We start from the raw sequence: 20,362 nt of genomic DNA, 5'->3' as shown, positions 1-20,362 counted from the left end.
GTAAAACTGAAAAACGCCTAGCACAATAAAGAAATCTGACGATCATTTCTTTATGGCTCTGTGTAAAAGGACACTTCTGCAGTGACGTGATAGGGGGAGTTGAGTTGATTTTTGAAAACATTGCACTGTTTTGTTCTTGCTCAATCACATTAATGCACAGGAACACAATGTTTATCTTTGAATAATGAATTACTTAAGTTAAAATAAGAGGAAAATCATGTAAAATAATTTCCCAAAGTGTAACAGGAAAAAATAGGGGTCTATTAACTAACCTTCCTTAACTCTCAGAAAAGGAGAATGTGCAAAGAAAAGTTTGGTCAGTGTTGTGTGGGTGTGTGCCAAGTGTGTGAGCTGTAAGCAGCACGGTGGGCACCAGCTACTAGAGGCAACGTAGGGCCACGGCCCAGGACTCAGGGGACTGTGCCTAAGTCCACTGCCACACAGACATGGGAAAACAGGGCCTCTGTTTTAGAAGACAAAGAAAGTAGCTGACCTTGGCATTTCAGTAGCATGCTATAGAATTCATCATAATTAATTTCACATTAAATTATGGACTATGTCTGTATCACATTTCACGTTATTGCCAATAGCAGTTTAAGGAAAAAAAAACTGGATAAACAAAAACAGCACAGTGCCTGCTGATCTCCTGGGGACCCAGGCCGTGCCCCAGAGCAGCTTGGGTCGGCAGCACATGCTTTTCCCCAGACTCAGGACACGAGGGATTTTAGAGTGGTAGAGGCTACCATTCTTTGCTGAATTTTGATATCTGAAAAACAACTGTTTGAGTGGATTGTAAGCACTTTTCCTTTTTTTTTTTAAAGTAAAGAAAAATAATACACATACACATGAACTTCAAAGCAATGAAGTGAAACATTAACAAACCAGTTCATGATTTATGGTCATATCCAAAAATCCAACTCTAAGCAACATAAAGTAGTGCTTGTCAGGGCTACTTCTGCAATTGTTAGCGATGTTAAGCTTCAAGAAATATGAAACACACCATTGCACATTACAGCCGGGGGAAAAAACAACAACAACCAACCAACCAAACAACCCCCCCAAACCAAACCCTAACAATAATAACAAAACAAAAACAAAAACTCCGACAGCTAAACTTTGACACTAGAGAGCTGAGTAACTGCTGTGGCTGCATCACAGACAAGTTCTGATTTGAGTCCTGTGTGACAGGCCGTGACACATGCTGACACCTTCCTGGAGGTGCTTCAGGTCAGGTGCCGAGTTATGGCACGCAAAGCATAAAGTAGCTCAGCTTGCATCCGCGCTTCCATCAGAAGCAAATTCACGTGAACCTGGAAACCAAACAGCATTGGCTTAGTTTCTACACAACACAATGGAAGCAGCCAAAGAGGTTTTCAGGTACCACATTTACGTAGGCTAATTGTATCCAGGTGCTACACGCAGGCCTGGGCGTGCATGCGTGTATAATGAACACTCAAACCTGCAGCGTGGACAGTCAAGCTCTAGCTTTACCTTTAAGCGCTAGAGTGAAGCTGAAGCTCCACTTGGTACGTCTGAGGAGCTGATGTGTCCAGACAACCATCACCCATTGCGCCTCTCGGGAAAACCACTCGGCTGAAAGGCTGATGTAAACACATCTAGACTTTCTAAACTGACTACGAGGAAATGTTAGCATGCCAAGTTATCTTGGTCTCTTCCTCTCACTTGAACATATCATTGGGCATCTTCTCCTGATGAGAATATATGGTCTCTAGAAAGGGAAGAAAACCTATGGCAGATAAGAACTGCACAAAGATGCATCAAGGCTGAAGATGAAGTAGGCAATCTGCCTGGTGTGTAACTGACTTTAAGACTTTAAAAATTATTAGAAATGGAGCCATAACATACTTTGTCAAGGCCACACAGATCACTGGGGACTGTCAGGACACAAGAAATATTTTCTTACCTCTAGCTTGGACACTGTAGTATAAAGGAGACTCTTAGATTCAATGCTTAAAAGGCCTAAGTCTTAAGCCAGATCTGATGCTATAATGTTGATAAAAGTTCTTGCCACTCACTGCATCTTAACTTAAATAAAAATTCACATATAGTCCATCCACAGATAGTCTTCTATAACAATATATTTGGCTTGCAGGCCTTCATTATAATGGCAAGATACTAAACTAAATGAGAAATGCCTGTTCTAATAGTAACCTGGTGGCCTCCAAGAGTTTCTAAATGGCAGTGGCTTCTAGGCTGGGTACAGTTCCATCAGCACTGCTTTTTACTCGGCTTTCAGTAGTTAGGATGGTAAATTTACTGGTATTTAGATCTAATCTTACAAAGGCTGATGCTAAAACTGCTACATACTGTGCTGGCTAGTGTTTATGTCAACTTGACATAAGGTTGGGTCATCTGGGAAGAAGAAATCTTAATTGAGAAGATGCCTACATAGGATTGGCCTGTGTGCAAGTCTGCAGGGCATCTTGGTAGATAACAGTTGAGGGACGGCCTGGCTCACTGCAGGTGGTGCCACCCTTATGCAGGTGGTCTTGGATGCTATTTTAAAAAAGCAGGCTGAGCAAGCCAGTATGCAGTGTCTCTCCCTGGCCTGACCTCCCTCAGTGATGGAGTATGATATCAGAGGTATAAGCTGAAATAAGCTCTTCCTTCCCAAGCTGCTTTTTATCATGGTGTTTTATCATAGCAATAGAAACCTTGAATAAGACATACATCATGTTAGATAGAATTTTGTGAATAGTCAATATACTTTAAATTAAGAAAACATGACAAACAATATCCAGTTCAATAGCAGCAACTTACTAACGTGGCCCTCCCTCTTACGTGGTTGACCCCTGTCATGCTGAACATGTGTCTTTGAGTTTGGCTTGGCGATAACACTGACCTTCTCTGAGTGTGTGAACTGCCGCCAGTAGCTGTCGTACATGCGCTTCGTGGTTCTCTCAGGGTAGCAGGCCACTGTCTTGATGTAAACCTTCAGGCTCCGTTCAAGTAACTGGTTAACTTCCCCATAGTCATAGTCATCATACCTGCGAGGGACAGCAGTGTGACAGGAGACCCATGCCTCCCTGCTTAGGTGCTATGCAATGACGTCATAAGCAAAGCTCATTAGTAAGTCACCAGAAGCACTTGCTGGGTGTCTGGCATGTCATACACCCTTCTCCTTACTGGAGATCTGTACTGAACAGGAGGATAAAATCCATCCCTAGTCTCACAGAGCTTAAACTCTATTAAGGTAAAAGAAGAAAACTACAGAGCAAACAGGTAGTTTGTAGGTGGTGATACTACTTAGAGAAACATGGATTTACAGCCTGGGAGGTGAGGAGCTGTGGCTTTTAAACAGGGCAGGCAGGCATTCTGCATTTTAGAAAATACTAGAAGGAAGTAGATGAGCAAAGTCAGACCGGCCAGTAAAAGCTAGAGTTGGGTGCTCCAAGCAGAGGGTAAAACTCTGAGTCTGACACACTGGTATGAGTCCAACACCTCAGGCTGATGGAGCAGAAACAGCTTTAATCTGAAAACCGAAATTCTGAATATTCCTAAATCCAAAGCCATGTGAGTAAGAGATCACATTTAGGGCTTGGCGGCATTTTTTGATTTTTCTTTTGCAAGGATGGAGACCAAACCTAGGCCCTCAACACACAAGGCAAGCGTTACAGCTCCAGCTTCCAGACGCTGTTCAGGTTAGGAATGCCAGCCAGCCCTGTAGTGTTCTTTTTATAATACGTTCCATTATGAGCTGATGTGTCAGGAATTTGGTGGTGTTTTGCTTAAAACTATAGAGAAGGCTGCTTAACAAACTGAATCCCAGTAGGTTCTAGGCTGTAAAGCTTTCTTTTATCAGAAAAGATGTGGATGTGTTCATGACTGCAGGCCTTTCTGCAGATCTGTCTCACAGATAAGTCTGCAGAGCCCAGCTCTAGAGCTTTCCCGATTAGGCCTCTCCATCTCCTCCCCTCCTGTATGTACCATCCTCTCCAGGTAACTTCTTCAGTCTAGAAGCTTTAATTAACTCATGACCCAAACGTCTCACCTTGGTGCTTTTGAGAGTGACACAGCTTTGCAAGGACAGAGTCTCTGCTGGCTTCACTGGTGCCCTAACTACAATTCTCCCACAAGGCAAGCCATACTAACCACACAGACCTGAATTCGTTATTGCTCTTTGAAGAGACCTTTTTTTTTTCTTCCCAAACTAACCTATTCTTTCAGAAAGGATTCTCAGTTGTATTTATTGTCATGTCATAGCAAAGTCTTATTATTGTACTTGTGTCATTATCAAGATCCACAACACATCAACTTATTTCTTTAAGCTTACATGTGCAGTGCATGTGCATGTGCAGTGTGTGCATGTGTGGAAGTGGAGGTCAAAGTTCACATGCTATCTACTTATTTTTTGAGGTAGAGTCTCTTGCTGGGACTTGGGACTTACCAATTAGGCAAGGCTGGCCGGCCAGTGAGCCCAAGGACTCCTGTCCTTACCTCCCAAAGCTGGGGTTACAAGTGTGGGTTTATGTGGGTGCTGGGGATTGGACTCAGCTATATCCATAAGTCCCAGACTTAGGAAACTTTAAATGAAAAAAATCATCTCTAAGATGGAATTAAGTTTTAAATCAGGTAACATTTTCTCAGAAAGATGTACTTCCCAAACAGGCCATAAATAAAACAAATGCTTGAATTGGTATACAGCTGTCTGCACAGGGAACATACCTGATTCCAAACATACAGTGAACGTAGTTGAACAAAGCTCTGCGCAGTGTGGTGGTGTCCACATCCTCGTGGGTGGCCATTGTGTTGTAGGTGAGACTGTAGACCATGCGAAACTTCTCATCCAGGAGATGCCCAATGTCAGAGTAAAGCCTGTTCACCAGTGAGAACCCATGGTTTTCCCAGGTGTAGTCCTGGAGCAGAAAGAGTGTACGCTCTGTTAAATCCTGTGCTTTTTATTTTTAAAATAAAATAAAGCCATTGAAGACAGTTAGTAGGGTATTTCTAACTCAGTTCTAGGATGGCAGCTTTACCAAGGGTGTTTCTCGTCAGGCTGTAGAGTGCAGGGCCAGGGTGCTGTCTCATAGGGCCCAGGCCTTGGCATGATTGATGAACTCTGGCCACTTCCTCGGGGTGGGCACTGTGCACACTATACTTTATCTGAAAGGACCCAGAAGTTTGGGGGTTTTTTTTTGGTTTTTTGTTTTGGTTTTTCGAGACAGGGTTTCTCTGTGTAGCCTTGGCTATCTTGAACTCACTCTGTAGACCAGGCTGGCCTCAAACTCACAGTGATCCGCCTGCCTCTGCCTCCCGAGTGCTGGGATTAAAGGCATGTGCCACCATGCCCGGCTTGGACCCAGAAGTTCTTGACTATTCCTATGTCACCAAACTTACTTAGGCATGAAGGAGCCTACATTAAACTCCCCTCCCCCACTGAGTCCACTGAGCTGCATGAGGCTGGCCCTAAAGCACAAACTATGGGTGTAGTCATATCTCAAAATGCATTTTTATAAATGACATCATATAGTTTGATTCCTCCCCTGCCCCTCCAAGGATGGCACAAACATATGTAACTATCCTGCATAATGTGGGCAAACATACAGTTTCCTTGTGACTTCCTAAGGGTGAATAGGTTGAAATAATTACCTTCCTATGAGGACATCAAATAGACTCCGTTGAAAAGCAAGTTAGATAAAAAGTTATACTGACACTATAAAAATGCCTATTGGCTACTCAAGACACTTCATTTATGTTTCAACAGTTATCCTTTGGGAGGACAGAACTCTCCAGTTCTTCTAGGTTAAAAGCGCTGTGTACCTACCTGGGCTCGGAATGTTGGTAAATGTTCTTCTCCTCGCCTGGCAAAGTCTTCATACCCAAAACCTGGGTCTTCAATGTATCGAGAAACATCTGCTGTTACGATGCTGTCATCTTCAAAATCTAAGGGACAATAAAGGCACTCAGGAGACTCACACAGCTGCAACAATGAGCCCGGGGCCCCGGCTCCCTCTACACAAAATATCTACTGGTGAAGTTCTAAGTAGAATTTCCTTATCAGATATTGGGTGCTAAGATTTAGTTATAGTTATGTAGGGAAAAGTCCCAACTAAAGTGAAACATGTAAACAACAGTAGAAAAGATCAACATGTCAGACTTACTAACTTTGAGGCAGAAGCTAGGACTTGGGAACATAAGCCTTAAAGCTTGTTTGATCTTTCCAAGGGAATACATAGGGCATGGGGAAAGAAAAGGGACTGTGTTTGAAGATGCATCTTTTAAAATTACATCTGGTTCTCAACATAAAAACTCCCTTCACTCTAGTTCAGTGTCAGCTTCCAAGCATCCTGAAAGGAGGGCCTTCTGGGAGCCCAGCTAGCCTCTCTGTGAGCTCCTTAGTGAGCACTCACCTCAGCCAAGCATGGGTGTGGGAGCAGAACACTCCTGTGCTGTCAAGGGAGCTAATGAGGCTGTGGTCAGGGACACCAGGGAGGCAACATGGTGTTTACGTAGCCCTGCATGCTAACGTATGGTGAAAACCCACTACTGACAAACTGTAAATGCTCAGTGCACATGATTTTAAGATGAATACAATTTTCTTCCAACTCACTGTCATTAATATTAGTGCCTTTTAAAAAAAGACTTATTTATTATATTTATTATATATACAACATCCTGCCTGCACGTGTGCCTGTCTGTCAGAAGAGGGCACCAGATCTCATTATAGATGGTTATGAGCCACCATGTGGTTGCTGGGAATTGAACTCAGGACCTCTTGAAGAGCAGCCAGTGCTCTTAGCCTCTTAGCCCTCTCTCCAGCATCAACATTACTGTATCTTTGTAATTACTTCTCCTCATATGATTTCAACTATTTAACAGGGAGTAAAGAAGCTTCGGTTTTCTCTGTTCCATAATGAACATACTACTCTCAAAATAAAAAAGTAGTTTCTATGCAAGGAATAAGTTATTTGTAAATACTTTAATTAATGTTAAATTAATTCAGTCTCTAATAAGTAACAAATATTGGATAAAATGGGCAAAAATATGATATACTATATATATAGTATAATAAAAAACAAATTCTTATCCGAGTAAATTTTTAGAAGTGTGAGGCGCAATTATCCAAATTCTTCTGAAAGACTATATATGAAAATTCTACTAAGACAAAGTCTCCTCTTTAATCTTTAAATTGCAGCCAAGGACTAATTGGGATGCATGAGAACAGCAGGAAAGATCAAATTCCTAGGCCACACATTGTTGAGCACACTGAATTCTCTTCACTCAAGCAGAGAAGAAACTGGTGTCTGCTGAGTACTTCCTGCATGGCAGGTGGATGCTATCCCCACAACAGCCACAGTTTTCTTTATTTCACTGTATTAAAAAGTATATTAAAATCCACTTAAGAAATAAAATAATTAACTGTCCGTCAGCCCTGATCTAAAGTTCTTTTTTCTTCCTCTAGTGGTGGGCATCGATCCCAGGCCCTTGCACATACTAGGCAAGGTGCTCCACCTAGCAGCTCTGTCTCCAGGGCCGCCCACAGCTTCTGAGCGGCTTCCCTTTATGGGAAACTGTGGGCTTATCTAAAATGCAAACTCACAGTCACTGATTCTCTTACCGTCCAGACTCCATTCAAACACCAAAGCATCAGCTCCCAACTCAAAGGTGTCATGCATGTATCACACCATAATCAAAATGACAAAATGTTTAAAAATGTAATCCTAGTCAGTCAGTCAATCAGTCAGTCAGTCAGTCAGTCCGTCAGTCAAGCCTACTAAGAAAACTAGAGTTTTATGGGTTACAAAGTGAACTCCACCCAAGAATGTGGTGCTGAATTAACTATGGCCTGTGTCCCTGGATTCATTTGCAAACGTTCACACTGGACTTGTCACAGTACTTTCTTTGCCTTTGATCTACTTTTTCTGCTCATATACAATTTTAAACTTTTAATTTCAAAATAAATAGTAACCATATAAAAGTGGAACCCAGGAAAAACCCTGTAACTTAGCAGCAGCAGTAGATAATACCTATTTTTTAAATAATACGTCCATAAGAAGGGATGTATGGTTGGCAGAGGTAGGCGGAACGCTGTGAGTTCGAGGCCAGCCTAGTCTACAAAGCGACTCTAGGACAGCCAAGGCTACACAGAGAAACTCTGTCTTGAAAAACAACAACAACAACAACAATGGAAGGTCTTTCAATCACTTATGTTTTACTATGCTTGGGTCTTAAGTGCTTCTCCAATAGCAACATAGGAATGGCAGGATCTGAACAAGGTGGAACCTCCTGTGAGAGTTTGGATGGCCGGGTCCCATCAAAATGACTGTAGGACCTTGATGTCTTCCTGGATTTGTGCTGCTGCAGCCCCAAAGCAATGGGGCCAGGCTGATGCCTAATAGGCCAACCAATCACAGGCAGTGACATCTCATAAAATAATATAAGCAAATACAAAACAAACAAACAAAACAACAACACCCACCGCCCCCAAAAGAAAAATAAACATATATTTCTTCAGGATTAAAAGGTTCCTCTTTAGAATCTTTAGAAGTCCTTTTTAGAATCCTTTAGAGTCCTTCCCTACATGGAATCTGGGAGCCTTGTCATACTAATGCCTTTTTTAAATAGAAAAAAAAAATTCTACTTTGATTCTAAAATTGGTAAATCTATTTTAAAACCCTCAATAGCCACTGTACAGGATCATTTTTCTATACTATCCTTCTATAGTTAGCAAATTTGGTACTGGGGATAGTTAATGGTAAAAACACTTATACGATGGGATAGCTTATATATGATGCGGCCTTATTTATTTAAATTGGAATACAGAGGCTGGAGAGATGGCTAAGTTGTTAAGAGCACTTGTTGCTCGTTCTAAGGACCTGGGCTTAGTTTCTAGCACCCATATAACAGCTCACAAGCACCTACCTAAAACTCCAGTTCCTGGGGATCCAATGCCTCCTTCTGACCTCTGGCACCAGGTACACACATGTACACATAAACACTCAGACAAAACACTAATACACATAAAATAAATCTAAAATATATTTAAAATTAGAATATAATTTTTGAAATAAGTTTAAAATTTGCTAGTTAAAAATTCTTTTCTAGCTGGGCTTGGTGGCACATGTCTTTAATCCCAGCACTCAGGAGGCAGAGGCAGGTGGTTGGCTGTGAGTTCGAGGCCAGCCTGGTCTACAAAGTGAATCTGGGACAGCCAAGGCTACACAGCGAAACCCTGTCTCGAAAAACCAAAAAAATAAAAATAAAAATAAAAATAAATAAATAAATAAAAATTCTTTTCTAGGATGGCCGGGCTACACAAAAAAACCCTGTCTTGAAAAGAAAAAAGAGGCTGCCCTTGTCTATGGACATATCACCCCGAAAAGAAAAAAATATACTTGGAACCTAAGATATATTTCTATGATTTCAAAACAACCTAAAGAAGTGACATATTTACATTTTTCAAGCTCCAGTGACTTTAAGTAAACTGAAATTTTAATGTTTAGAGTAAATGGATATTACCCCTAATAGTATCATCTGCCTCTTCAAACAGTAGTCTACTAGCTCTCGGTGTTAGCAGACCAGGACCCCCCCCCCCCCCCCCCCCGCTGCAGTACTTTCCTTTACTTCTACTTGTTCTCTCTGTATCTTTCAGTCAAAGATTTCCGTTAACTGCAATGCACCCAATTCGTTTCTTAGTGTTAGACTCAAGTTCCCAGTGAGACACTGATAATGCCCCACATTGTTCTCAAGCTTAGCGCCCCATCCTGGCCTCTGCTCTGCTCTTGGGCACTGTGCAGAGGTGTCTGGTCTGCAGGCATGGCAGGGGATGGGGAGGTGCATAGAGATGGGGTGCTGAGTGATGGCTCACAGGATGGGGTGCTGAGTGATGGCTCACAGGATGGGGTGCGGAGCGATGGCTCACAGGATGGGGTGCTGAGCGATGGCTCACAGGTAAGAGTGCTGGCTGCCCTCATGGAGGACTGGGCTTGGTTCTCACAATGTACACATGGCTCACAGCCATTCATAACTAGAGTTCCAGGGGACTGACGCCATCAACCGAGCTCCACGGACACCAGTCACACATGTGACACACATATATACATGTGGGAAAACTGTCATATACATAAAATATCTAAAATAAATAAATAAAATAAACCTAAAAGCTATTTCAAATGACCAGGACAATGACAAAAGGCAGGCAGCATTTGAGTTACTGCTCCACGCTCTTTGACACACAGCACAACTCCCGGAATTCAGACTGACTGATCTAGTTTCCAGGGAAATGTGACTTGGACATCAGCTCATGCTGCCTAAATCACGGTTACGATGTACTGCCTGGTACCTTTAAAAGAGGGAATAGGAAATCTGCTTTACTATTCCAAAGCCCCTTAAGGGTATAAGAAAAGTGCATTTTCCCATTTGTTTATATAGCTTTTTTTGTGCGCATGTATACAGGTTAGCATGCCATGAAGCATGTGTGGCGGGTAGAGAAACTTGCAGAAATAAGTTCTTGCCTTTTACTATGTGGATCTCAGGATCAAACTCAGACTGTCAGATTTGGTGGCAAATACTGTTGAGTCACCTTGCTGACCTTAGCAATTGACCGATTTAAATATGTATCCTGGACAGAGTAAAGACATCAGGCCTATGGATGGGCTTCAGAGGAACAGAGATAGCCATGTGCTGTGTAGAAACACTTCAGTCAGAGACTGAGTGTATGTATGAAGACGGTTCCTCTCTGTTACACTGGGTCTAGGAAATCCCGACTGCCTGTGACATGACAGCCAACACATCACAATCTCAGGCATCTCAGGCATCTCGCCTTTGCGGTGACAACCCTATGGACGACAGGTGCCCTATCAGCCACACAGCGTATACCACGATGTGACACAAAAACAGAGCTACTGGTTTGCTATCTATGCTTCTCCTGATATGTTGAGCACACCCCTTTGACTTATCAAAAGCGTGCTGTAGACTAGCATGTCACATTCTGCTGGGCACAGCCACACACCGTTCGTGCTCAGAAGGCGCACCACCTATGCCTGTGGGAGTGCACTCTGCAGTGTTTGCACAACCGCAGGTTCCTGGGAATGGACCCCACTGTCGGTGAAGCAGGAGCGCATGGGAAAAAGAAGGATGGCAGCAGACTCACCCTCATGCATCTGTATTGAGAATACCAACGGCTGGGGCAATGGTCTCGGAACAACTACCAAGAGGAAGGGTGAACACACCTGAGTGAGGAAATGAATGGAAGGTCTCTGCGGGGACCACAAAGAGACTTTCTTTCTTTTCCTTCTCAAAACGCGTGGTCATTTCTTCCCGGGTGGTATCTTCATCTTCCCTGTCTTCCTGAAGCCTTTTCATTCTTTCCATTAAGGCTTCTAGCTCACCCAGGGAATCTACAATCTGGAAGAACAGGAGACGTGTTGGTGCTATGGCACCACCAACTGGTCCAGTAAGCCCCTCCCTCTCCAACTCTACCGAGTAGGCACAGAGGACAGTTATTTAGGTTGCAGCAGAGATGTTGGTCAAATGGCATGGATCTTAACTGGCAGGAATAGGGTAAATGTGGCTGAGGTAGGTAAATAGATAGAGCGTAGATGAGTAACTGGCATGGGCTAGGCATGGGGGAAGAGGAACTGGGGTGTACTGCTAATGGGTATGGAATAGCTTTTTATACTGTGGCAACATCCTAAAGTTTATTGTTGGCAATATCATACCCAGAAATATTTTATTATATCCCTTTAATGGGCAAATTAGGTGATTTACATTTCACTGAAGCTACTTAAAAAAAAATCCTTTTTTTTAAAAATTAACTTCACAGAAATATTTTTGGATATATGAGTCTGCTTCAATTGTAAATATAAAGTGTATGTATATGTATTAAAATATAGAATTCTAGAGCTTGGTACATAGTAAGATGTACTTTCCTTTAAAAATGAAGCAGTTTCAAAATTGCTCCTTTGTGCCTCTTGAGACATGCTTTCCTTAACTGTCCAGCATTCTACAGACAGATACATAATCATGTTGAGATCTTCTGCTCAAGGGCCTGGCATTAAAGTCCTGTGATACTGAATGTATCAATATTCAGTTTTCATTATTTCTAACAATATCACTTTACTTAAGGTTCCAAGAAAGGTATAGAAAATCCAAAGAATGGTACAAACATCACTTATACCAAAATTAAGACCAAGAAGTCAACTGGACAGAGAAGATACTCAGAAGGACATTTAAAAAGAGAAAAATAAAGTTAGTTTAATGACAAATTTCAGTATGATTTTTCACTGTCAGTGGAAAGGTGAACTCTAAATATGCATCTGTGTTTAAAGAAGAAAGCCTAAGCTTTAAGACGCTGAAGTCTTCCTGGTGACAGTGCTGTCAAAGTCCACAGGGAGACCACGAGTGGGGCTGCCAGGAATCCTAGGGTAATTAAAACGTAAAAGCTTGGGGTGGGTGGGCAAAGGGATCGTACAATAATGCCCCAAAGTTTAAAAAAGCGCTAGAACTTCAGGGATGATGAAACTTCGACAGTATTAAAGGAATCTTTCAAGTACATAATCTTATCTGGTCACAGTGAACTCTCTAGATATTACCAGTGTGAAGATTACAAGAGAAAGGGCTCAGAAAACAAACCCCGAAGTTGCTGCCCGCCAGCGATGCATTCTCGATGCTGTTGTCATTAGCCAGATCACAGACACAGAAGCTGTTCACCGAGATTAGTCTGAACCCATTGGCGATTCCTGGATCTCTCTCTGGATTGATGCCACTACCAAAAACAAAGCTGGCCAAAGCGTGGTAGTGAGCCAGGAGGACCACGGCGTGCACTAGCTCAGGCAAGGACCAATTATTTTCTCCAGTTTTGACAAGTTTCTGCAATGAGAATGTGAGCCAAGGTCAACATGGAAACCAGCAGAAGCCATAGTCTCTATTCTCTTGCAGTAAAGCAAACTAAAACTTGAAAAATGCTTCACACACTGAAGATGGCTCTTTGATCACACAATGTAGCGTGCACGCCTTGCAATGGCATCACACTGTGGCAATGACTATACAAATGCTGCATTATCACTGATTCTTCTGCTTCTGGGGTGCTCTTAAAACTTTATTTTAATAAGATGGTAAGAGAATCAAGAAACAGGATAGCTGGAAGGGACTTTGACAATTTCTAGCAAAGCAATTCATCTGCAGGTGTTTTGGACATTCTGTCCCACAAAGTCATGTGAAAATCCAGCTCAACTGTGTAGCTGTTGATTTCCTTCTAGATAGCAGCTGGCAGAGACTGCGGCCTTCCCACGCCACAGGACACTGGAGTAAGATCTTAGGGCATGTCAGTGCACTTTTTCATTTGTTATTCCGTGTGGCTGTGGCTGAATGAGAGAGCCAGAATTAAACCCAGTTTACAAAAACAAAAACCAAAAAAACAATGCCTTGTAATGCCTGATCTTGGTTGTCAACTGGACTGTACCTAAAGTCAACTATAAGACAAGCCACTGTGCACTCCAGTGGGAGATTCTCTTGACTGGACCCCTTGAAGACCCTCCCTAAAGTTGGGCAGGGTCCTGCACAGTGTGTGCACGCATCCTCTCTCTGCTCTTCAGTGTGGATGTGCCAGCTGCTTCCAGCACCCAGCTTGACTCCCCTGCAGTGACTGATGGACTGCAACGTGGAATTGTAATTTACAATGAATCATTTCTCCCATAAGTTGCTTTTTTTCAGGATAACTTCCAAGGGTGAATTCCACCAACAAATTCCTCAGAGGTCCCTTCCCATCAGTTCTATGTTCATCACACAGTTAACAGTACTCTTTTCTCTATTTTAAAAAATAATCATCTTTATACAGCTACAGCTGTAGACATACTTTTCTTCTTTTCAAATCTGTTATCTTAACGTGTTCATATTTCATGAGGCTATACTGTTACACAATTTTAAAACACAGGCACAGTTGGAAGAACCCTGCTGTTGAGGTTGCAGTCCTCCCAGTCTGGATAGCTATTCTGAGCTCAGCCTTAGGTGCAGGACTCCCTCTCCCCACCAGGGCCTCTGACTCTCTGCCTGACTCCATCTGGAGAGTGTCTTTAGACATAGATGCCCCTAACCACATTTGATAGATAGCCCTTGACACAGCTCCCTGCTAGCTCTCCCCTCTGTGCACCTATAGGGTAAGTAGGTACAGTGTTCCTGTTCATATGACAGAAGCGTGCTGCCAAACGCAAAACAAGCATCATTAAAGTGCCTAGTTTCAACCAATTATGTGCACTGATCCTGGAAGCCCCCATCCACTCCCCAAGGGCTCTATAGCCTTTGTTCTCCCCAGTAAGGGTGAACTAGCTCCCTGAAGTGGTTCCCAGAGTGTTCGATCTCCATCATGCTCATGGTCTTCCAAGCTCTGCGCCTCCTGCCACGATGGGCTGGTGGGCAACAGCCCCCAGGGGAGAGGAGAACCACAAGGTACAGTGCACGGTGCACCTGACTACTTCATTTCTGGATTGATGCCAAATCCCTTGCCCCCGTTATTTGTTACAATGAATGGCTTCTTCATGCTATAACGTCTTTCAAAGCCTAAAATGGATCCTCATCATCACCACTTGACTTTGACATGTTGGTTTGTCCTATCCTGTGCACAGTCCTCTTTCCTCAGACAGTCTTAAGACCTGGGGGAAGGGTTTGTTCTTTCAATTCAACTTTTGCTAATTTACATTATCTACTTTCCTTCCTTTTTTCCTGCTGCCCTCCTCCTCCTTCCTTTCCTACCCTTCTCTCTCTCTCTCTCCCTCCCTCCCCCCCTCTCTCCCTCTGTGTCTGTCTCATCATGTAGCTCAGGCTGGCCTGGAATTTGTAATGTAGCCAAGGATGACTTTGAATTATGAACCCTCGTATCTTCACCTCCAACTGCTGGAATTAGGAAAGTGTGGCACCATGCCTAGCTTCCCAATTTAACATCAAATCTTCTCTTTGTCCTGATTGAGACACCTTACCCCTTGGTAACTAGATACCACCTGTACAAGTCATAATCTTCTGTTCTGTGACACTAATGAGAAAACCAATTTGTCACCATCCTCAATCCCTTTTTAGTCTCACACAGAATAACCCCAAAGCTTACACAGAAATCAGTTTTCGGGAACAGTGCTTTGACTGTCCTGCTGTCTTCTTCACCATTTGTAATCTATCCTGTGTGATGAAATATACTCATAATAAAACTTGACATAAGCCATCTTATGTCATATGCACATTCAAGAGTAACAACTGGGCCCAATAGTCTACAGCATGTGCTCCTAAATTAAAGACTATTATAAAATATATTTTAGGTATAATGTATAGATGCTAATAAATAGATACTAATAAAACATACAAACACAGAAAGTTAAATAGATGATAATACAAATACTTTGCTGCTTCTCTCATGTCATCTCTGGGGTAGCATAACTTGGGAGACCATGGCTTTCTGAGGGTAAAGGATGATTTCTGTAATGGAGCCTTTACTGGCTCATACCAGATGACCCAATTCTTCCTAGTTCCCACCAGCTACCGTCCATAAATCCCTACATTTTGGTTTCCTGAAGTTGATGGTTACTCTTTTGCCACACATGAAGGTGGGCTATTCTCTATGAAATGGCTCTGTGATAGGAAACAGCTCATCTTATTTTGAAAACTTCCCCTTATTCTTAGATGGAGATCAAACATTAGCTCTTAAAAAACAAAACAAAACAAACAAATAAAAAAACCTTCTAAGCAGGGTAGTGGTGGCACAAGCCTTTAATCCCAGCACTTGGGACAGGAGGCAGAAGCAGGTGGCTGAGTTGGAGGCCAACCTGATCTATGGAGCAAGTTCCAGGACAGTCCAGAGCTATATAGAGAAACCTTGTCTCAAAAAACAAAACAAAAGAGCCCAAACAAACAAACAGACAAAAAAGCCCACCCAAACCAAAACTTTTGATTCCATCCTGCTTATCCACAGTCATGTATGACCACACTGTATCCTGTCAGCTCTCTCTTCCTGTGAAATCCAAGCATATCCAAGCCCAGGTTTCCATCTTTTCAGCCCATCAAAGATTCTTATTATGTGACATAAGAATAAATATCAATTCTTTAATCTAACTAACACACTACAAAACCAGAACACAGACCAACAGTGCTTCACAGAGTCCAAGCTCATCAAAATCTCATAATAAACATTATTAGATGCAGGCTGCTTGGTTAAAGACTGAGTGATCTTTGAAGGACTTTCTGTACATCAATAATACAAATGTTCCTGTAAGTAACTAAGTGTCTGAGATGGAGATGACAGCTCCTACTGAATAGTGAACCTGTGTGAGCACTGCTGGACAGCACGGCCTCTGAGGTGCGCATGCTCGTGTCACAACTCTATTTTTCTTCTGGCTAGTAATTCCCACCCTAGCTGGCAAATCACTTTTTATTTGCACAACCATCTCTTTGTGAATCTTAAAATTATGAAATGTTAAAACTAGCAAAGGATTTAGAGCTCACAGACCTCCCCACTGTAGGAATTTCTAACTACAAGCTGCACACTGCTGACAATAGTGGCCAGAAGCCAGGCTTCCTTGATGTAAGCATACTTGATCTATCAACTCCTGACAACAGAAACCAACTTTCCTTACAGCACGAGTTAAGGCTGATGAGTGACTCTCCTTGCAGAGGGTCAGCTCTCATTTGTACTTAAATGAAACCCACTGGATTTCTAATTACCTTTTCTAAATGTAATATAACAGTTCTTATTTCTCAAGGTTCTAATATATAAGTTTTTAAAACTAAGTCCTTAAACATATATGCATGCAATAACAATGAAAAAAGAGGCTATGAATTTGAGAGCAAGGGGGTATATGGGAGGGTTTAGAAAGAAGAGGGAGAAATGCTGCAATTATAATCTAAAAAATAAAAATGAAAAACACTATACAAAACAAAGTCCCACAAACTCAAGCTTGAGGCGTAACTTGGAACCTGTGTAGAAATACACAATACCTGAATGTGCTCTTTTGTGATCAGCCAGGGCCGGTGTGCCAGCAGCTTGTTGATTTCATTAAGGTTTCTCAGTCTTTGTGGCACATATTCCAAGCCGTTCAGCCACTCAGCAATCCCTCCAGTCTTTAAAAACTCATCCACGTGCATGTTTATTAGGTAGGAACACTGGTGTCTGGCTGCGGCCTGAAACAAAAACAAGCGTCCTGAGAACAGGCACAGGCAGGTCTGCCATCAGCAAGTGTTTTAGATGGAGCCAACACTAGTTTTTTTTTTTTTTTTATCAGTAACTTTACTCACAAAATTCTCTTCTTCAAAAATGCTTACCAGGGATCATCTTCATGTATAAGATCAATAAGAAAATGCCATAAGCAATTTATGCAGAAGAAGACCCAAGAACAACATCAAAACTGGTAGGGGGTTATTCTGGACCCAACAACCATCCTTAATCATAAGAAACTAAATATGAAAAATAATTCTATTGAAGGTTAAAGGAGAAACACTGAGCGTATTAAGTGGCTTAAAACACTCTGAATGTATCCAAGTGATGTGGTATTCAAAAAACCAGAGGCTTCTTCACTTATGCTCCATGTAACTATACTCAGCTTTACACACATGTACACGTACAAATATGCATACAAATGCCTACATATTTAGATATGAACACATATCATACCACTCTACACATATACACACTCTCACACACATACATACATGTGCACACACTCACTGCACACATATACACACATACACTCACACACACACTCACATCCCACACAGACACAGTCTCTCATATGCACACTAACTCACATCCTTTTCCCAAATGCATACCTGAGAAGGGACATAGAATACATGTTAACTAGTTCCCAACAGCAGGGAATGGTGGGAAGCTAAGCACCTACCATGATGGCGATGTAGTGCCTGTCTGGGAGGGGAAGGGGGCCATCCATGCGCAGCATGTAGAACTGGCTCCTCAAGAAAGATTCCAGGTACTGCGTGTGTAAGCTCATCACCTGTGTGATGTTGTCCAGGCGACCGGATGTAGAGTACTCTTCCACAAGAAAGTTTGTTCGTTCATCTGCCGTGTTTGCTTGGACAACCTTATAACCAAGAAGCATAGAATGCTGTGAACACTGTTGATGCAAAGACAGCTTTGGTTTACGTGGACTCTGCCTCTAGTGAAGAAATACATATTCATTTGATGCTAGCAGACACTGCAATTATGCAGTTGCTCATACTAGAAACAGAAACTTAAAAAGAGAAAGTACCATTCAGTTTTGGCTTTGGTACCACAATTTATTAAACAACAAATGTTAAGTTATCAAACATTAAACACGCAGCTATAAAGCTGAGGAAAGATGCCTCCATCTGTCTTTGGAGGCAAGCATGCAGACTTCAGAGCCAGCTTGCCTGGCCATTGTCACACAAGTATGTAGAGAGGCAAATCCGGCAGTATTTTGTCACATGCATTTGCAGTCTGTTCTCATCAACTGACAAAGAAAATTAATTGCATGATTTTGGACAATTATCTGATCCTCTGTTGTTTTTGTTAGTCTCTGTTTTTAAAAAGCTTTATGGAATATTTTTTAGAGACACAGGAACATATGATGACTTATGTTAGTTGCAAATTAGTAAGGACATTGGCTCCTGTCATTGCTAGTTCAAGGCTAGTTCAAGGCATGAAGTTAGGATTTACGTTTTCCATCTAGGGACCAAAGAACTTTCGCTAAATAGATTAAGTAATATATAGCCTTATACTCATGCTAGCTTGGCACCACACAAGTTGGCCGTGGCGGTGGGAAGAGATGTTAACACCTGTGGAGGGACCAGCTCTGTGGGAATGGATGTACATGAAGCGTGACTCCATCACTGGTTCTTTTCTCATTTGTATTTCAGAGCTGTACTTCTAGACATAAGATGACCATGCTTTTCAGTTTAGAAACAGGAAGCAGAGTCTGATCTAACTCAACCTTGTGCCTCTAGTTAATAGCAAAGTGTTTTTGACTGGATCTCATGAAGTCCACAGTAAAGGTCCTTTAAAGACTCACATGTAGTCAGGGCACTGCTCTCCTCAGAGCTGGCTACAGGGGGAAAAGGGAAAAGGGAAAAGCACTTGGGGAAGTATAACTTCAACAAAGGAACCGCTTATCGATAAAGACTTACATCTGAAGGTGAAACTGGAGAGATGCTGGTTATACTGGTATAAACCCAAAGACAACCGCACCTCAATTCATTATGGAGCCCTTGGTACATTCATTTGTCCATTTCCCTGTTCTGTCACTCAGAGGGACTGAGCTGATAGTTAAAAAGCAATCGGTCTCAAACCCACATATAATTAGGGCTAAAATTCTTTACTATTTTTGATTTGCTTTTTCCAGATGTTTCTTAGTTCTCACAGGACGTTCACAATACATTACTAGATTCATAGGCTACAATGGATCCAAAAAACAGATTATCTTCAAATACATGCTGCAAACACACTGCGGGAGGGCATTCATACGTGTTAGGCCATTATCTTGCACGTGCAGGCCTGGGCTGTGTGGCAAACAAACAGGCACATGCAAAGCTGTGCCTCTTGTACACTATGCTGCCACCTCTGAGCCCTAGAGACACACCACTCTCACCTGGCGGTTTGGCTCAATGGGAAGAGGCCACTAGAGTTGGGACAGGAAAGTGAAGTCAAGGCTCCTCCCTAATTATTTAAGATAAAGACGTCTATGCATAAGCAGAGAACACACCTATGAAACACCTGCATCTATGTACACCGGGACCTCCTTAAGCTGACAAACAAGTCCATAACAGTGGTCCTCGGCCTGCTGACAGCTAAGAAGTATCTGGGAATGCACAAAGACCCCACACCTCAAGATGTACACCAATAAAACAGGCGCAAACCTTACTCTGTGTCACTGATAACCTCCCTGCCTGGCAGGTGCAATCTTGTTACCAAACCCTCATCAAAGACCCACAATTGTTGGAATGTCTATGGCATCCTGCCACTCAAATGCATAAATGAGAAGAAAGAGTAACTACCAGAAGGCACTGTCTGTTTACTGTTGGAGACTCATGTTTCATTCCATTTATGTGATATGGGGACTGTGAAATGCTGGTCTCTGTAAGACTGAAAACCTTCACATTTTCTTAATGAATCTGAAAAAACAACTCTGACATGACTAACATACTAAAGAGGAAAACACGTCTACTTTTTCATGGAAAAATGGAGGCAGTTTTAGAGTTAGTTTTTGACTAGATGATGTATTGATGACAAATGAACTTACTTCTTTCTCTGGAATAAAGGCACTTGGTCCTCTTGTCAGGGGTTGGGACATTCTGATTCTTTTATCCTGTTTGTAAAAGAAAAGTTGAATGTGTTATGATGACTTTCCAAGAAAAATTGACCTGGTAGACATTTACAGCCAACATACTAAAATAA

The 20,362-nt window shown here is 42.2% G+C and overlaps 1 protein-coding gene across 3 annotated transcripts in view; it reads right to left on the bottom strand.

Moving 5' to 3' along the window:
* Positions 1-454: 454 nt before the first annotated feature.
* The window catches only part of SESN3 (sestrin 3), a 58,699-nt gene continuing 38,791 nt past the window's right edge, over positions 455-20,362 (bottom strand). For all 3 annotated transcript variants that reach the window (XM_084781289.1, XM_084781288.1, XM_084781290.1), the window contains exons 2-10: positions 20,208-20,273; positions 17,835-18,032; positions 16,936-17,118; positions 12,595-12,831; positions 11,193-11,367; positions 5,786-5,904; positions 4,687-4,877; positions 2,864-3,008; positions 455-1,310 (exon numbers count right to left, since the gene is read on the bottom strand). In XM_084781289.1, the coding sequence (XP_084637415.1) occupies positions 1,224-1,310; positions 2,864-3,008; positions 4,687-4,877; positions 5,786-5,904; positions 11,193-11,367; positions 12,595-12,831; positions 16,936-17,118; positions 17,835-18,032; positions 20,208-20,273 (1,401 nt within the window). In that variant the 3' untranslated portion in view covers positions 455-1,223. The remainder of the gene's footprint in view (positions 1,311-2,863; positions 3,009-4,686; positions 4,878-5,785; positions 5,905-11,192; positions 11,368-12,594; positions 12,832-16,935; positions 17,119-17,834; positions 18,033-20,207; positions 20,274-20,362) is intronic.

The sequence above is a fragment of the Acomys minous genome, assembly GCF_964271855.1.
Source record: "Acomys minous genome assembly, chromosome: 5".
Classification (NCBI taxonomy): Eukaryota; Metazoa; Chordata; class Mammalia; order Rodentia; family Muridae; genus Acomys; species Acomys minous.
Note: the sequence above shows the minus strand (reverse complement) of the source record. Positions and strands in the feature narration are given on the sequence as shown.